This window comes from Trachinotus anak, unplaced genomic scaffold, assembly GCF_046630095.1.
Source record: "Trachinotus anak isolate AG129_WGS33_773 ecotype Australia unplaced genomic scaffold, CSIRO_AGI_Tana_v1 ptg000001l, whole genome shotgun sequence".
NCBI classification, from domain to species: Eukaryota; Metazoa; Chordata; class Actinopteri; order Carangiformes; family Carangidae; genus Trachinotus; species Trachinotus anak.
Genome location: NW_027273852.1, coordinates 13,054,784 through 13,073,237, shown reverse-complemented (window position 1 = coordinate 13,073,237; position 18,454 = coordinate 13,054,784). Strand labels below are relative to the sequence as shown.

The 18,454-nt window shown below is 40.9% G+C and overlaps 2 protein-coding genes across 5 annotated transcripts; one reads left to right on the top strand and one right to left on the bottom strand.

Annotated features, from left to right (window-relative positions):
* Positions 1-6,477: 6,477 nt before the first annotated feature.
* On the bottom strand, positions 6,478-9,481 carry trim13 (tripartite motif containing 13). 4 transcript variants are annotated; one of them, XM_071478189.1, is made up of 2 exons: positions 9,358-9,481; positions 6,478-8,017 (listed from the first exon to the last, which is right to left on the bottom strand). In XM_071478189.1, exon 2 carries the CDS (start codon positions 8,009-8,011, stop codon positions 6,815-6,817), a length of 1,197 nt encoding a protein of 398 aa, XP_071334290.1. In that variant the 5' UTR covers positions 8,012-8,017; positions 9,358-9,481; the 3' UTR covers positions 6,478-6,814. The 4 variants fall into 4 exon arrangements, with proteins under 4 accessions (XP_071334290.1, XP_071334270.1, XP_071334262.1 ...); XM_071478169.1 differs by having other exon boundaries at positions 9,427-9,471; XM_071478161.1 differs by lacking the exon at positions 9,358-9,481 and adding an exon at positions 8,695-8,907.
* Positions 9,482-9,600: 119 nt separating this feature from the next.
* On the top strand, positions 9,601-18,444 carry spryd7b (SPRY domain containing 7b). Its single transcript, XM_071478202.1, has 5 exons — positions 9,601-9,764; positions 11,628-11,744; positions 12,196-12,362; positions 14,514-14,616; positions 17,266-18,444. Exons 1-5 carry the CDS (start codon positions 9,659-9,661, stop codon positions 17,361-17,363), a joined length of 591 nt encoding a protein of 196 aa, XP_071334303.1. The 5' UTR covers positions 9,601-9,658; the 3' UTR covers positions 17,364-18,444.
* Positions 18,445-18,454: the final 10 nt, after the last annotated feature.

The following is an 18,454-nucleotide window of genomic DNA, read 5'->3' as shown; positions in this document are numbered from 1 at the left end:
TGTAGTAACTGCTTAGCATTTAACTATACCACAGGATTTTAGATTGACTGCTGACCTTTGCACATCTTATCTGTTGTTTGTGCAATCAGTGAACAGTTTTTTTGGACAAGTTTTGTTGTTGCATGGTAATGTAATTTAGAGCAGGGACCAATTTGAAAACTGCCTTTTGGTGTTTAGGGGACACTGACATCCAGAGTAAACAGGAAAACAACCCAATTCATATAATCCCCTCCCAGTGTTTAGCCTCTGACTTAAATTGTCAGACAGTATACAGTGAGAGCAATGCCAGTAAATGATGAGAGCAATCCCTTTGTGAGGCTGAGTCTGGCATCTTAATAAGGGCTTTTTTAAATATATAAATCATCTGTGCTTTGCAGCTTCATTACCGCAGCAAATGTAATTTGGATAGAAAAATAAAAGCTACAAGTTGTTAATGTTACCTTTCCTTAAACAAATGAATAAAGTGGCATTTTTATTTTTTTAAATTAGTTTACTCTGAGCTGTACTAGAGTTTGTGTGAGAGAAAACAGAGGACTGCACATCTTCTTTTTTTTTTTTTTTCCTTTGAGAAGAATGTATGTTAGAGATGTCATTAGGTTCAGGCTATCCGGTCCATTTCAAACCAAGGTCACAATAATTACAGGTCCATTGAGACCTCTAGTGGCAACACAATCGTTGGATCTAATCACCTACAGGATTATTGTCAGAATACAGTTTCTGAACACCTTTGCATACAAACAATGTTTTGTTTGGTTTTAAAATTCTAAAATGTTGTTTCCCAGGATAGCCTAAAACATCTCACTATAAAAGTTGACCTGTTGTATTTTGAGGTCTTTTATATGGCAGTTTATTGATTTCCTCCAGTGGATAAATTATGTTTTTAATTGCTCTCTTACATGTGTGGGGTCATGTTTTTACTTTTTTTTTTTTTTTTTCTCCTTACATATATATATTTTTTGGTTTATTTACAGTGGTTTCTGTAGGATTAATAATCTTAAATGCAATGGAGTAGCAATTATCCTTGAACCTAAAAGTGCTCAGGCACTGAATGAAATACTGCACTATCCCTCTGACCAGTAACCATCTTTGCAGCTCTGGTTACATCTGTTAATAGTTATAATGTGTGTTACTAGACATAAAAATGCCACAGTATTATAGTTGTACACAGACCCTTTAGAAAATCTGATTTAATTCTGAGTCATGCAAAGCACAGACAGCTTTTTTTCTCCATCAACCACTTGTTTTCATAGTGCTTAGCTGAGACAAACCAGAGTGAAATTTATTTATTTATTTATTTATGCCTTATTAGTTTTGTAACATTAGCTATTCTACTAAACCATTTTTCGAATTGTTGCTGCTAAAATACAATGTAACATGTACTGTTCAACTGTACTGGAAAGGGAGTGCAGAAATTCTTGGACTGAAGATGTGAAATTACTTTAGTGCACTATGGCCCTGCTCAGACCTTGCATTAACATGTCTCGGGTGATTTGATCACAAGTGGACAGCTCTAAGTATGTCAGTTCACACCTGGCATCAAAATTTGTCAACATGTGTCTCAAGTGACCACTTGTGCTCAGATCTTACCTTTCTGCTCTATATGCAAATAAGCCAGTAAATCATTTCTGTTTGCAAAGACCAAATGCGTTGTTGTTAGTCAGTCCAACTATGACAGACGGTCCGTTGTCAATTTGTTTGTGTCTCTATGTGTGAGAGGGAGAGAGGGAGGGACAAAAAGGGGCTGAGCCAGCTGCACACAGCTCTAAAATGAAATAAGGATTTGGCCATTTGAAATAGGGGGGAAAAGGAATCTATGTGGCATTGTGGCGGGCCACCACAAATAAATCGGTGTATGGAGAACACTGGGAAGTGTAAAAATTTTCAGTTCATTATGAAACTGTGGCGGGACAAATTAGACTGTGACAGAGGACATCAGTTGAGTACTGGGTCCTTCAGTGTGGCCCAGGACACATTTGTGTTCACACTGCTAAAAGAATGTAGCCATACACACTCCAGACCACCACCGAATATGGTCAGCGTGATCGGATCTCAAGTGTGTCCTCAATGCATCTTGGGTGCATTCACATCTGTACTCAGGTCTGTCTGCCCCTTGTATTGGTGTCACACAAGAGGCATGTTAATACCAGCTCTGAACAGGGCCTAGATGGCCAGAATGTGGACAGCCCTATCCCTATGCTGCTTGGTCTTCAGTCAAGGGGAGTCCCAACGTTACAGCATGCAGTGTCATTGTAGACAGCTGTGAGCATTAAGCAACATTTATAAAGAAATGGTTTTCTGATCTTGGAAAAACTTGACTGGTCTGCAGAGAGCCCTGACCCCAACCCCATTGGAAGCTGACATTGAACCAGGCCTTCTCTCCCAGCATCAGTATCCAACTTCACATTGCAACTAAATAGGTGAAAATCTCAGCAGCCAGGTTTCAAAATGTTGCGGAAAGCTTCCCTAGAAGAGTGAAGGCTTTAACAGCATCATATTAATGTCCGAGGTTTTTAAGATAAAATTGTCAACAATCTTATGAGCATAATATTCTGGTGTATGTGTGTATGCTTTTGGTCATATAGTGCACTTTGATTATTAACACTGCAAAATTTCAGTGTTAATAACCAAAGTTGATAATCAATTTTGGCAGGCTGACATCAGAATTATATTAACATCTACTTTCTTGTGTGTATGTTTCAGGTGGCGAGGCTCCTTGCCTGCTTACAGAGTGGACAGGAGACTTTGATCTGCAAAAGATGCTGATGATCATCTGAACGCCCTTTAGGTAGATAAAGGATAGATGATAAGTCTGTACCCATCTGTGAACATATAAGGACTTGAAGCCTGGAAGATGAAGAGAGTGCAAACAACACAGGATGAGAAGAGCTGGAAGAGGAAGGACCATGACTGCAGTTCTGGCAATGCTGTAGCAGCACGGAATGGTTTGTGGGTTACACAGAGATGCAGGCCATACTGTGCTGCAGCAGTAAAGCCTGGATATACGACTTGGCTGTCACCTATCAGTTCTTCAACACGTTGCCTTTTTTCAGGGATGATAGAAGTTTTCTCTTTTTTTTTTTTTACCACTGTAACTCTTGCATATTCATTGTCTGAATTAATGCGACATAGACCATTGTTTTCCTGATAATAAAGTTATCATTCACATCTGCTGGTCGCTTTACTGTAGCAGCACGTAAATATTGGAGTTAAGACTAGATGAAGCCTCCAGTATTGATCGTGCTGCTGAAGCAAAGCTGACCACTCTCGACCTTGCAACTCACCACCGAGCGTCCCCCGCCAACCCTGCTGGTGTCAGACAGTAGCTTTGCTGAAGCGATGCTCACAGGTACATTGCACTGTTTACTCACCGATTTTGAGTCCACCTTTACACAGTCTTGTCGATAGTTAAAATGTGTATAAAACACCTTTTTACATTTCACTGTTATGTCTGAGTACTTGCAAAAATAAAATTTTAAATTGGGTTATATCTGTAATGTGTTTTGAACATGCTTACATACATAATGCCGTGCATTTAGTATATTAAAAAGAAAACTAAGTGTGAAACCATGATCATGACTTTAAGTCGGACCGCCATCTACAAAGAGGAAACCACGCACACTGGCCTGCGTGGCCTTGATGCAGCGCCAGTGTGATGGCCGGCCTATTCAGCATGAGCCCTGACAGACAGATTTGCTGCGGATTAAAATCATGACAGCCATTTTATTGTAGACTTCATACGACAGAAATCTTTCTGAAATATCAAAATGCATTTATTTTATACAAGTCAATTTATTTTTCCCCCTGAAGACATTTTATCAGACCGATTTCTGCTCTGCTTGGGCCCGATTACCCTGATGGTCTTTGGTATCTATCTCATAACGACGCAGTCGCTTTAGATTATTGTATAGTGTGTCGGCCCTATGCCAACAAACTAGGATGATATATTCTGTGCAGTGCTGTAACAAATGATATGGTGGCGTGTGACTGCTAAAAGCCTCCATTTTAAGCGCATATAAACGCCGTGTAGGCATCTGATGCACCAGGACATGCGACGACGATAATCCCAAATCTGACTTTCCTCATAAAAATGACTACATTCATGTTTCATGAGCCTTTAGAATAATATGACCACGGTTGTAAAATCTCTGGCTTTTGTAAAAAAAAAAAAAAAAAGTGGAGTGCAAGCGGTAGGTGAACTCGCACGGTAAAATAAAAAGCTTCAAAATCAGATCAGTTGATGAGAAGCTTTTACACCTGTTTACAAAGTCTTAGAGACAAGACCTCGCTTTCTGATGAAAATGTATATAATAGTTACATCATGTATTATTTTGGGGATTACATTTTACACGGTGGCCATGCATTTTTTTCTTATGACAGTTTAAGGCCCAGTGACATTTTGCTGTACACTGAACAAACGCAGGTTGCATCGATTTTCTTCCATTTGGCCTTGTGGGCCTTTTTTTTTTATTGATGAGTCGGAATTCTCAGATTAGTTTATAGCCTACAAGTACAATTATAAATAAACGGATAATAAATAAATGACGGGAGTCGGCCAAAAAAAAAAAAGTTCTTTTTTTTAAGCAGAAAGGATTTGCAGTTTTCCAAATGGAAAATAAAATGACATCAAATACATATTTTAACATTGGGAGTTTTGCTTTAATTTAAGTGAGGATAAGCTTGAATATAGTACTGTGCGTTATTTTATGACATGGCTATAAGGTGGACTTTGAAAATTGATTTTCTGCAAGTGTGTGTGTGTGTGTGTGTGTGTGTGGTTGGTTGTGTTAAAAGCACAAAAGTAACCCATCAATAATTTTATAAATCAGTGAATTATTGTATCTTTTCCTAAATTCTGTGATTTAAATCTGAGCCATACTGGAACATTAAGCGTTTTTAGAAAAGCTGCTGACTCCGCAGAAAGCGATCAAAATGTGTGGCTTCATTTTCCACATTTTGTCTCACACCTGTTGTTAAACTTCACGTTTTTTTTTGCTGTTGTGACTTCGTGCATTTTTGCCAGCGTCCATATAGGCTGTGCATATTTTAATTACTTGTACAATTGTAGAATTATTCTCCCAAGGGCGCAGTCACCGACAAGTTTTGATTGCGCTTGTACTATTATTTGCAACCATATTTTCCAGAAAACTTAAAAATTCATTTCTATGTTAAATTAATATTGTAACAATAGTAGATAATATTAAGTTAGATGATTGAATAACGGGACATATGACAGGTCTTTACATATACTACCATCACACGCTCAGACCCTAAGTGTATAAGGGTGTAAAAGTGCGGGACATTATTTGGTCATTGAGTCATACATTTAGCAGCACATTGTGTAGAGGGTGACTTGAAGTTTGTTTTTATTAGTCCTCACAGAGGGCCCACATCTGATTTCAGTGGGTGTCCGTGCGCCCTGGCTTCATGATCCATGGCTTTATCATTTTTCCAGAAAAGTGTAACCTATTGCCTGCTATTCACTATAGTTTCCCTTAATGTGGATTGAGTTAACGTTTGTCAGGCTATATTTAAATTTGCGTACACAATTAAAATATTAATGTGGTAAGGTACTTTTATTTTCATCCTATATTTGCCTGGCAACAGGAGGCTATATATATATGTACCAGCGTGCCATGACGTACATCCTGAATTATGGTCAGTGCTGACATCACGGATTCGCTTTGTGGTCTGATCTTGGGAATTTTATAATTAATTAATTTTTTTTTTTTCAAAATGCATATGCTCAGGGGAGTAAATAAATAAAAAGGTTAAATGATCGATGCACAATTCGTTGTTTGTCCGTTTGCTCTGACCTATTATAATGAAGACCACAGTTGGTGATAAACAGATCTCATTGAGCTGACCCAAATTAAAAAAAACCAAAAAAAAAAAAAAACAAATAAATAAACAGATAAATGTAATAACTTCCATTTGGCTGCACAACTGCATTTTGATTTTAGGCTCATAAGCAAGTTTTCTTCAAATTCAGATGCTGGAAACTGGGCCTGCACGGTACTTTTAAATGAACAGCCTGCAGATGTTTTATAGACCGGAACAAGTCATTCAATGAATGAGTCGTGTGAACCTCCGCAGGTCAGATCATGCAGTCTTACATCAGGTTTACTATCACTGGTGGAGGAAATGCAGTTGGCAGGTTTTTAGGTTTCATGAAAATAACATAACACCACGGGACCGTATTGTTTTTTTGTTTTGTTTTTTTTTTTACCTCTCGCCCCATGTCTGCAGCCTGCTGAATATTTCACATGGGGCCTGTTATGCAACGTCTCTAACCTTGAAGGGGCTGCAGCATCACGGTGGTGCTGACGCGCTCTGCAGAGAAGAGGCCATGAATCACACCGTACACTTGTTCAATTGCTCACTTGCGTCCTACTTCACCGGCTCGGCTCTCTCTCCCTAAATAGCTCTCTGATTGGGCCTGCCGCACTTAATTACAAAAAAAACAAACAAACAAACATGGAGGTGTCTTAAATTTCTCAGTTTTATTTATCAAGATCATCTTAGAGAAGTAGAAAAAATTGCCATCGTATTGAGAAGAATATGTGGCACAGTTGTAGAAAGAAGTGTGAATTAGCGTCTGTCACTCTCGTGTAAATGGGGGTTACAATCTGTGGATGAATGTTTGATTCTGTGGCTTCGGGGAGGCTGGGCAAAAGAGAGCAAAAGACATGATCGACAGGTAAAATAGTGTTTCCCAATGCTCAGCTGCTGTCTGTCGCTAGTTCTGTGCATCTCAGGGGGTCACTTGGAAAAACAATTTGTAGTTGCGAGTGCGTGAGATGCCACAGGCCGCCAACTAAAACCACTTACAACTGCCAATAAAACTGACAGCAGAGTCAATTAAGTGCACGATGCATTCCTGACCTGCACCCATCAAAGCTGTGCACGCGTCAGTCACTCCCCGCAGGTACACGCCAGCGTGGCTGAGGTGCGAGGAAACTGTAGTGAGACATGATTCAATCCGCGGGGTGACGAGGGCTGAGAGGTTGTGCGGCTGCAGCAGGAGCGGGGTCGTCAGCAACAGAACAACAAACAGGGGGATCCACCGGGACGCTGCCTTCCGTGAGCCCCCCACTCGGTAGGAGCCGCTTTCGTGAGGGACGGAGATCTTGTCCACGTCCCTGAGCCTCAGTGAATCCCACTTTTTAACGTCGAAATTGCGCACAAGGGGGCCCACGTCCATCTCCTTCCGAGAGGGCAGGGGAGTCTCCTTAAGGACCTTCAGCCTCTCCCGAAACTCCTCCATCTGCTGCAGAAAGCACAGGGGGTCGGAGACGCTCCTGAAGGACTCCGCGATGCTGAGCGCCAGCCTCTGCTCCTCCAGCGCTGCGCTCAGCTTGGTGATCTCCGGGTCGTATGCTTGCATCACCACCAGCTTCAGCGTTTCAAAATCGGACAGCATCTCATTCTTTTTGCATTCAAGGCCGCTGATGAGCTTGTCGAAATAGTCTGTCACCTTTTCTGCGTCCTTGGTCACCGACTGAAGAGCCTTTTTCTTACCGGTTTGTAGTGTCTCCAGGCAGGACAGCATATCTGCGCTCTGCCAGCTCTCCACCCCGCGTAGCAGCTCTTCAAACACCTCCTTCTCGTGTTCATACGCCTCCTCCAAGGAGCAGAATCTGTGCCCTTTGTGGTCATCTGTTGTCGCGCAGAACCCACAAATCAGTTTTGAGTCCGTGGCGCAAAATATGTTCAGAGGCTGGTCGCAGTGTTGTTTACAAGCAGACATCTTGGGCATAACCCTTATTTTGCTGTACTTCTCCACTATTCCGCGCAGGGAATAGTTGACCTGCAGGCTGCTTGCGCCGTTGTGGGGGGTCTCTTTGCGGCATGTGGGGCATTTGAAAGGTGTCCTGAAAGCTGGACCTCGGTTCCCTTCCAAGAGTCCCTCCAAGCATTTCTTGCAAAAGCTGTGTGAGCACAACAGGACCCGTGGGTCCTCGAAGAGACCGCAGCAGATTGCGCAGGTAAGTTCCTCTTCTAGCTGCTCCATGGCATCCTGCAAACACATCACCCAGGCGTCAAATCATCGGTGCCTATAACTTCAAATAAAAAAGCTCAATCAATCAACACCCGGCCAAACAGGCTGCACAACATGCACTCACGCTCGGAGAAACGATGCCACGTAAGGCAGCAGCGGCAATACATCACACAGGGACATGCATCGCAAAGGATACAGGTTTTTGCAGTCACGATCCAGCTGCGTCTGGAGTATCCCCATCCTGAAAGTGAAACTGACTTGCATCGCTGTGCCCGTGCGAAAGGGTGGCGGGCGCTGTGCCAGAGGCTCCGGGTGCCAATCTAATGTTAAGTAACATCCTGCTTTTGATGCCTCTCTGCAACCGGCTGGCGTTGAGAGAAACTGAAAACCGCGTCGCAAAACCAAGATGAATATAAGTCCAAATCAGTGATAACTTTACAGAGATTTGTGGTTGTTTTTTTGTTTTGTTTTGTTTTTTTTCCTTCCTCCTGGCTTTGTATTACAGAGCAGCAGGACGGTGGTTAGCTGTGATGAATCCTAAATTACCGCCGCCAAAACCAAACCGATGCGACAAATTAGCGACAAACGGGGTTCAGGTTAGCGTTGCTCCTGCTGGCAAGGTACTGAAGGAGGGCTGTGACAGATTTTGCAAGCGCATAGTAACATGCAACCACTGGACCAAAAGAATCACTCACCAGCTGCTGAGACGCACAGTGCAACGCAATCATGGCGCTTGTTGCTGTGCAGACTTCGCCCTTTCCGGGTCTGGAGTTAACTGTTTCGGTGGCGCACAGAAAATTGAGACGCACTGGTTCCTCTGTGTTTGCGCACAGGTACACCCGAGGGCGTCATGTGATGCCACCAATATGGAAACTACCGGTATTTCGATTTATGCGGCAGCTTAACATTGAATGCGATGGATGTTTACGTTTTTGTCCCTGCAGGGTAACTTGCAGAGGATCCCTGCCGGTCGGATGGGGGAGGGGCTGTTGCTATGCAAAACATTACAGCGTGAAAAACTGTCAGCCAGGTTTGAGTCCCCGCTCGGCATCACGGGCTTTCACACTGCCCCACTTCAGCCGGTCGTGTGGGCACCTGTCAATATGTGCATGTGTCCACGGGTAACGCGGTGCAGGCGCCCGACGTGCATCACCTGCGACATGAAATCAACTTAAATGTGGCCTCACGCCCTGTGGCGGGTTATGTCGGGCAGCGTGAGCGCACAGGAACCGAGACAGACTGGAAACAGCCTGGCTGCTGGCTCCATGTCTCAGCCTGGTCACATCTAACTTCACACGACCAAGTCAGCATCTCTGCACTACTAAACATATACCCCCCCCCCCACCAACGAAACTCACTTTCCGTCCACTTGCGCTTATATAACTTCGATATCCAATAGTTACTTAGTCACGTGTGTAAATGTTGACCTTGATTTTCTTCCCTTGTTTCCATGCCATCAGGAGCGGCTGCCTATCTTAGCCGCTGTGATTGGATACAGTGGTGCAGCGGGGGCTTATGTAGTACCGGCCCCTGCCGGGGGGTGTCGCTGCGGGGAGAGAGAGGAGGGGGGGGGGGGCGGTCTGACGCTTTAACGCCGAGCGCTCTTTGGTTTGATGGTGTGAGTTTGTTTCCGGATGTTTGGTTTAGTATCGGGCGAGAATGGCTGCGATGTTTACGTGTTGTCTAGGCTGCTGCGGAGATGGCGGATCGGGGCATATTCCCCTCAAAGAAATGCCCACGGTTCAGTTAGACACCCACCACATGGGTAAGTGGGTTTGTCTCTGATTGTTACCACTGATGGACGGATAGTTTATGTCTGCACACGTCGGCTCGGCTGTGTCTGTGACATGACGGTCCGCTACTTCCGTCGTGACCATTAGCTAGCTAGCTAGCTATGCTAACTGTGCTACTGAATGTATTTCTGTGGAGGAGGGCTGTTGCGGACAGTTTTGTATTTTTAAAAACATCGTCAGTAAACTGCACATAAGTTTATCACTTGGTGAAATACTACACGATGTAACGCAGCAACACCAACAAAAAGGAAAACTTGAGAAATCTGAGCTCTTGTCTCTTGCAAAGACACGACTGACATTTCTAATTTTTCCACAAGCTAAACTTTGGAGATGCCCTCAATATATGTTTTAAGACGTATAAAGCTCTCTACTTTGAATAATAACATGTCTAATACGCATTTTTCACCAAAAAAGTTCGATTAATTAATAAAAGTTTAAATAATCACATCAAATCCTTCTCCTTCATTGAGAAGTCCAGAAGATATAAATATGCAAATGTTTCCCTTTGATTTTTTTTTTAAGTATCAGAAACAAAATGTCTTTATAACACTTAAAAGCCAATTCACAATAAATGTGCAGTGGAGAAATCAAATGTCCACATCATAATTGCAAAAGTTACATATTGATCCACAATTGGTCTCCAAACTAGTTGCGATGTCATAAAATCCTGTCTGTGCTTCCACTTCCTGAACTCAGACCTAAGGTAAACCCAGGGAAACTTTAATTATGCACCGTGAACATCAAACATAAAAGAGAAGTAACAATAAGCAAAACAAATCTTTGAGTAGAGGGGTATGAGGTATGATCTACCTGAATGTATTTCATTACTCCTACTTTTCGAAGAGGTTTTCATAAGCTCAGACAAGCCTGGATTCATCAACTTCAACTTCAACTTGTTATAATAAAGTGCCTGTTGTCTGTATTGAAATACAACAACTTTTTTATAGGTTATCGAACATAAACTTATGATACTCCTCTTGAATAATTGCCTCACCTTTTTACTCTAAAGGAATATCTGGATTTTCAAGCAGCACCTGCAGAGAATTGATATTGGCCAGCAACAGTTGGCATTGTGCTGAAACGATCAGCGGATAAACCAACTGACACAACATTAATCAATGATTTTGATCTAAAAAGTTATTTATTGATTATTTATTTTCACATAAAAAGGTACAATTAGCTAAGAAAAAGATATGTGCACAAAGACATTTTACCTACATATACTCCAAAGTAAACAAGAGCCCGTGCAGGAGAAGTAGGACCCTAAAAGCTTTTACAAATACCTCTCCTAAAAACTCAAGGCAGTCATGTATCAAGCAAATATCCAAAACACTCTCCAGATCCAGCCTGTCAGATGTGAAGATTTACTGTGGATCACCAATTGATATGATTGTAAAATGAATGAATCTTTGGATTGTTCGTTGGACAAAGCAATCACTTTGAAGCTGTCATCTTGGGCACTAGGAAAATATGACAAGGATTTTCTAGCATTTACTGTAATTTTATAGACTGAAGAATTCCTTGATAACTCAAGCAACATTGACAGGTTAGTTACCAGTGAATACAGCTGGTAGTTGCATCTCAAAATAGCTTTAATGAATTTTATGTGTTTGAACTGCAGTCTTGAAAAGAAGAACATCCCGCACACTGCTCTCGCTGAGCATCACAAGATACTGATCATCCTAACGTTTTGGTCTCTCTAGAGCTTTGTTCAAAAAATACCTCTGATGAAGATCTAGAGAGACTGAAATGTCTCTCTTTGCAACACACCTCCACCTGAGACATTTGGATGTGTGAATATCTTCACTGAAAAATGTATTTTTTTTCTCTTCCAGGCACAGATGTTGTCATTGTAAAGAGTGGCAGGAGGATATGCGGCACTGGAGGCTGTCTGGCCAACGCTCCTCTGCACCAGAACAAAAGTTATTTTGAGTTTAAGATCCAGTCCACCGGTGAGCATTTGGTTTTTAGTTGATGACCACTCTGTTCCCACACCTCTCCCGCCTTCTTTCCCTTCCAGATTGCCATTTTCTAGTGCATTCCTAATGGTGGTTATTGATTCTGACACACTCTACTTTTTAGTAGCTGCACTATCTTGTGACTGCACGCAAACTGATGGAATTCTGTTTACTTAAAAGGACAGCATCTGAAACCACGAGACATTTGCTTTCTTCCATATAAGACGTTAAGCAAGGCCACCCTCGTGCAGCTTCACACTAGTCACGGACGGATTTTACCGTGTAACATTTAGTTGTGAATGTGCTCTGTATGTGAATCTTGCCTACTTACTTTTTATTGGAGTTGGTCTTTGTTTTAAATATCAATGCACCTTAGGTTTAGTATTTAAAGTGTTTATTAAAAAAAACAAAAAACAGGTACTTTAGAATTGTGCTTTGTGTTTAGGTGTGTGGGGAATAGGTGTGGCCACCCAGAAAGTGAATCTTAACCAAGTGCCTATGGGCAGAGACACAAACAGCCTAGTCCTGAGGCATGATGGGTCTGTGTACCACAATAATGAAGAGAAGAATCGTCTACCTGCAAACAGCCTTCCCCAGGAAGGTGACATTGTTGTAAGTGCAACATCCTGAATTGATCTTTGAATGATTTAAGTGGTGCCAGTTGCCTGTAAAGTTGAAACTTTTTCTCATCTGAATCTGCATCTTGTCAAATAAATCACAACCGGCAAGTGTAAAGAGATACAGACACAACTTATTAATAAACTGGACATATTCCAGGAATAAAGGTTGTGTTGTGCTCAGGCGATTTTGTGCAGAGTAAAGGTGCTGCACTAATGCTTGCTGGAATTTGTTTTTATCAGTCCAGTCTGTACACACATTGAGCTCTCTCATGGTCTTCCAACAAGTATGTGACCTTAGATTGTGTGTATATACAAAGCCTTAATCAACCTGTAAAGACGGATCATCTGTCAGAGGTCTGCTGGAACAGGCTGGCCTGCAGGTACCACGAGACCCACAGTAGTTATGGGTATTTTGGCTTTTTTTTTTCCTAAGGCAGCTGGCTGACAGCAACAGTCACATTGTAAACGTATGGTCTAATGTGGCTTCGATTGCCTTTTTTCTTTGTGCCAGAGTTTGCCACATGCACACCACATTTCCATTTGGCAGAATGCAGTTTGTAAATTATGACTGATTTATCATTATCCTAAAATAGCTATTATTTCAATTTTTTACAAAGCTTGTCTATCAGAACTCATTTAGTGTTAAGATAAATCAGGTTTTTTCTTTTTCTCAAAGCTAAAATATAAACACAAGAAAAAAGTGCTTTTTTAAATTTATTCCTAGTGATGGTCATTTTATGACACTCGACAGTTCTGCTAAAGAAGAGACCAAAACAGCTTAAAGCTACCACAACTGGAACCCCCTACGTCCTTTAGTGGCAGTTCTATATTTGTGTGACCTTTATAGTGACCATACATACACACACACTCAGATGGCAGAGCAAAGACATGTATACAGATGAACGTCAATAAACTTGTCTTACTGCAAACTGAGTAATTGTGCAGTAATAACAAAATCAATCTTTTTTTTTTTATGATGATACAAGGTATTTTGTATGGAGTCAAGAATTAAGGTCAGCCAGTGAAACTGTTCTCAAACCCTGAATGCAGTGATACCTGCTCAGTGTGGTTTGTTATAATGCCCTATTCTTTTATTAAACTGCCCTTGTGATGACCATCATCAACTCTAAAGCATTTGTGATGTTTTTGTGTTAATGTTTAACTGATATGGGTAAGAGTACAATAATAGAAAAATGATCAAATAAATTCTTCCACGGCCCTCAGAAGGATAAGCGATATGAAGTAAATACATTTTTTTAAAAACCCTCTGATTTGCACAGGCAGGTTGGCCGGACTTCATGTGAAATATGCAGTTTGCCAAACAAACTGTCAATTGTATGAGAGCTGTGACTGGTCATGAGCTGACGGTCAGTTAGCAAGTGTTTATGACTAACAGCCTGGAGGGTTATGAAGCAGTGTGCAAAACTCACATGCATTGTCAACTACTCACTTCATCATTTATTCCATGTAACAATGACCTGCAAAAACAAGCTCTGACTTTGTTCAGCACTGACATATTTTCAATACGCAGACCTTTTAGGATTGTTTTTAACTGGTTTTGGCCACCTGCACGCATTTAAGTGTAATTTTAACTCTTTGGCAAAAGAGGCCACCATAAAGACACCAGTACTACGCTGATTTTTTTTTTCTGTGTGCAGATAACTAATATAGTGCATTTACAAATCTTGATATATTAAAATATTTTGTTAAAACCCCTGATCAACCATAAAATGTTTAGTCTTCTTTTATTTCCCAATTTGTGCCAGACATATTTTTTTCTTCGATAGAAATGTCATTGACGGTAATTATTGAGTCATAATTAAAGCTTAAGCCATGATGGCTCAGGATGGCTCAGTGTAGCTGCAGGTAGGAGAGGAAAGCAAAGCATACTGCGGGATAATATGAATACTTTTGTTTTTATTTGGCTAAACCAAGCTTTTCCCGCTCCTCTGGACTTGGACTGAAAAAAGGAATGAGTCTCAGTGCTTATCTTCAACTAGGTTTCACCTGAAACTCAGCCAAATAGCCAGGCTTCACATAAAAAACGTTTCTTATTGATAATTAAACCAGGTTTAAATGTGCAATCATATTCACATGCAAAAAGTCAGTGAAAGTTAATAAACTTTTTCTCTATATTCCTCAGGGCATCACATATGACCATGTGGAGCTGAATTTATATCTGAACGGAAAGAACATGCATTGTCCTGCCTCAGGGATCCGAGGCACTGTATACCCGGTTGTTTATGGTAAGTTCATTTGTTGGCCTGAACTGCTGATTAGTTAACCAAGGTTTGTACTAATTTCCATAAAATTGGAACAAATTTATGTGAATATTTTTGACTTTTGAGCTGATTTTCTCAGAAATGCCATTACAGCAGTTACAAATCTATTCCACTAGAGGGCTGTATTTGTGCATTTTTACATAACACTGGTCAGTTCAGGTCATTAGCATGGTCATTAGTTGTACTTAGGAAAAAAAAAACATTTTTTTGACCACAAACAGATTTTACTTTCCCAAGAGTGAGTTACGTGAACTAATCAAAACAAAGCTTTAGCAGAAAGGGGCAGTTTTACCACAGAGAAACAAGACATGCAGGTTTTATTGTGGTTAGAAGCTTTAGCAGATGATTTCACTGACCGTTTCCTCTCTGTTGGATTTTGAGCTCGACGGTGAAATCTACTGAGGATTTTATCTTGGAAAGAAAATGTGCGCTGTTGATATTTAGTGGTAGCTTTGCCTGTTCGTGGCCTACAGCAACACTAATGACTAATTTGTTTGAGCTTTCTCGAGCAAACATCCTAAAGCACTGCTTTTTTTTCTGCATTAGAGAATAATATCCATGTGATCAGAGCGTGACCCTGGATGCTTTTATAAATATCACGTCAAGCTTTCCACTTTATTTTCTGTTGTGTTGTGTATTTACAATAATATTATTCATGTCCAAAGGGCAAGGCAAACTGTTTTGGCTGTTAGGATCATGACTTCACTATTCGCCGTAATCATATGCCATTTACAGCAATGTCAGCTATCTACAACTCATGACTCAGTTTTGTAATAAATACCCTACGATTTCAGTTTTACCAAATTCGGACAGTTTTAACATTGACATTCTGTTCAAATGACAGGCCTTTCTCACAGCTGATCAAAGCAGGAAACACACAAAACTATTAGAAACTAGAGAACATCTTGAGATGGCACCACATCACTAGAGATGAAATGATATGAAAATTTAATATCACGATTATAGTGATCAAAATAACCAGCATACACTCAATAACTTTGATGTAAAAACGGTATTTGAAGGATGAAAAATCTCCGGAGGAGCCTCTTACCACCTTCCTCCATGTTTTGACTGACACAAAACAAACCCATGTTGCTGGCTGTTCATGTGTCTGGGAGGCTGTTGCCGTACAGAACTTACCCTGAGTCAAATTAACCATAGTAATTAACCACTATAATTAACGGATAGAGTGCTAATTAAAATTACAACGGTTATACTAACCGTCTAGCATTTACACCGAGATATAGCATGAAACCTGTAACTGTTTCATCTCTACACGCCACAAAGCCTGTTAACATGTTGATGTTCACAATCATGAGTACTCAGCAGTCATTACTACATTATTACATCACTACTCAGTACTCATGGGTCAGACCACAGTCATCTTTGAACACTACCTTCATTTTGAGCTCAATTACACACCTGTAAAGTTTTGTGACTGTGTGTTGCATGGCTGTGATGTGATCACACCGACAAAATCTGTCCACAGACGGACATATAAACACCTACCAAACTAGTCAGAACCAAATCTGTCGTAGCTCACGCAACAGTAGGTGTCTCCAGAACCATGACGTGATAACACACACACATACACACACACTCGCACACACAAACACACACTCACAAGATGAAAACAATACCAGCAATGCAGTCGTGGCTGGTAACAACTGCTTTTTATTTACACGAGCTGGTTCCAGGGTCCTGGTGTTGTGCATGTGGTGTTGTGGTGCAAAGAATATGAATGGTTGGATGGGCTCAATCAATGTATTTTTGACTCCAATTTCACCATCAACTCCGCCTACCTCCTATCGCCACAGACATGTGACCACGCATCATCCATTTGATGGAACGGTGTTGTAATACATGCTGTTGGGTTTGAGTCTTGGTCTGAGGAGGCTGTTTTCACAGCAGGCATTCTGTCTTGGCGTAGCAGGAAAAACACAGGTGATATTAATAATATGGCTCTGTCCTGTTCAAGTGTCCAAGTGAGCTATAACAGTGTGGCAGCTGGCCAGCATGCACATCACCAGGACCCTGAAATTGAAGCAGCTGAATGGAATTGTAGCCATGATTACTTACACCTGTTTCCTACTGTGACATGTGAAAATGTTTTCAGTGGGGAAAAAAAAATCTTTTATTGCAGTGATCAAGTACTGAAAAAACAGATGTATGGAACCATCTTTTTTCCAACTTGAAGGCAATTTTCTCAATCAACTTCTTACTTTGAGTGATGTGGTCCTGTGAACAAAATTTTCTGCACATGTTAGAAAGTTGAGTTGTGTATTCTGTTCTCTTCTCATTGGGATCAATTAGAAAAATGCAATGACATGGCATTTAGCTTTGTTTCAATCAAAATGCAATGTTTGTTAATGTTGCAAGGCAACGGTCAATCAGACTTGATCAAACCGCACCCACACAGTCCCAATGAAGCAGATCAGTTTTGAGTAAGTTAACTCTTAATGATGGTTTTTTTCTGATGTTGCAGAGAAATGTTACAATTTAAAACTTTTAAAAAGTCCCCCTTGGGTTTAAAGGTGAATATAAATCAAATAAATGTTATGGGTTAACATGTAAATAATTTCTAAGCTTGTGCTTTTCCTTCTGTTGTTGCAGTGGATGACAGTGCCATCTTAGACTGCCAGTTTAGTGACTTCTATCACACACCTCCACAAGGATTTGAGAAGATCCTCTTCGAACAACAAATCTTCTAAAGAAGCACTTCAGCCTTAGCCCCTCTTTACATTGTCGTTCTCCTCTATATCTAATTGCAACCTCTGTGGCACTACAGTTTGACCTTGATTGAATGTTAATGTGTGGCTTGAATGCCTGTTTTGTTTCCCCTGATTACCCCGTCTCTCCGCTGCTGCTCTGGATTGATGTTGGCGTATCCTTGAAGAAGGTGGGATTTCTGATCATTTGTCGGCCATGATGGGCTGCTACAGTCTTTGCTGATGGAAAACTCAAATCATTACCTTGTGTCAGTGGTTATTATCCCATACTTCCTGAAACACTTTCAGTTACTGTTTACATCCTCAGTCTGTGTGTAGATGCCGGGATCAGAAACCGTGTTTGATTGACATTGCTCTATAGTCAAGGTTTTCATGTGTAATCTCCCAAATGCAAAACTGGTATCTGGCCCTATATTTATTTGTATTTATTAAAATCACAGATCAAAGTGATATGTTTGTTTGGTTTGACAAAAGATGATTGAAGATCAGCTGTCAGTACTAACACATCATTCAACAATATCCCATTTACATTGATGTTGCCTTCTGTACTTCAGAACACAATTAAACGTGGGGATATTGCCACACTTCCTGTACCTGCTCCAATTTGAGTTGAGACAGAGACGGTTTGAAATACTAACTCCAGTAAACCAGTGCACATTCCAGGGGACAGTTAGTGGCTGACGCTGACTTTTCACTGAGGCATGCTGAGGTGATGGTGCTGGAAAATGTTTCATTAAGTGAAATATTTCTTAAATGCCATGACACTATTATGTATTAAGACTGATTGTTAGTTTCCCCACACTTTTCTTGTCCTGAAATCTTTTTATGGAGTATTTATTCATTTATCAAATATCAGAATATTACCAGAGCTGGTGCTGGTTGTCTCTGATTAGAGATATTCGGCTAAAAATGTCGATCTGTTGTGTTGTATTGGCATTGCATATCTGCTGCTGAAGTGTGACAGTTAAATATTTCAGAAGCTTGTCTTTGTTTGCACTAATGATGTTATTGTACAGGCAAATCCAAATATTGTTGACTCATTAAACTTTTGTGTCTGGAGGCATTCTTTTTGA

What these genes read in the sequence shown, in the direction of transcription:
- trim13 (XM_071478161.1), bottom strand. Translation starts at nt 8,727, where the DNA reads ATGATTGCGTTGCACTGTGCGTCTCAGCAGCTG. An exon ending in ACTGTGCGTCTCAGCAGCTG is followed by an intron (nt 8,018 to 8,694) that starts GTGAGTGATTCT and finishes ATGTGTTTGCAG; the next exon opens with GATGCCATGGAGCAGCTAGA.
- spryd7b (XM_071478202.1), top strand. Translation starts at nt 9,659, where the DNA reads ATGGCTGCGATGTTTACGTGTTGTCTAGGCTGCTGCGGAGATGGCGGA. An exon ending in GTTAGACACCCACCACATGG is followed by an intron (nt 9,765 to 11,627) that starts GTAAGTGGGTTT and finishes TTTCTCTTCCAG; the next exon opens with GCACAGATGTTGTCATTGTA. An exon ending in TGTATACCCGGTTGTTTATG is followed by an intron (nt 14,617 to 17,265) that starts GTAAGTTCATTT and finishes CTGTTGTTGCAG; the next exon opens with TGGATGACAGTGCCATCTTA.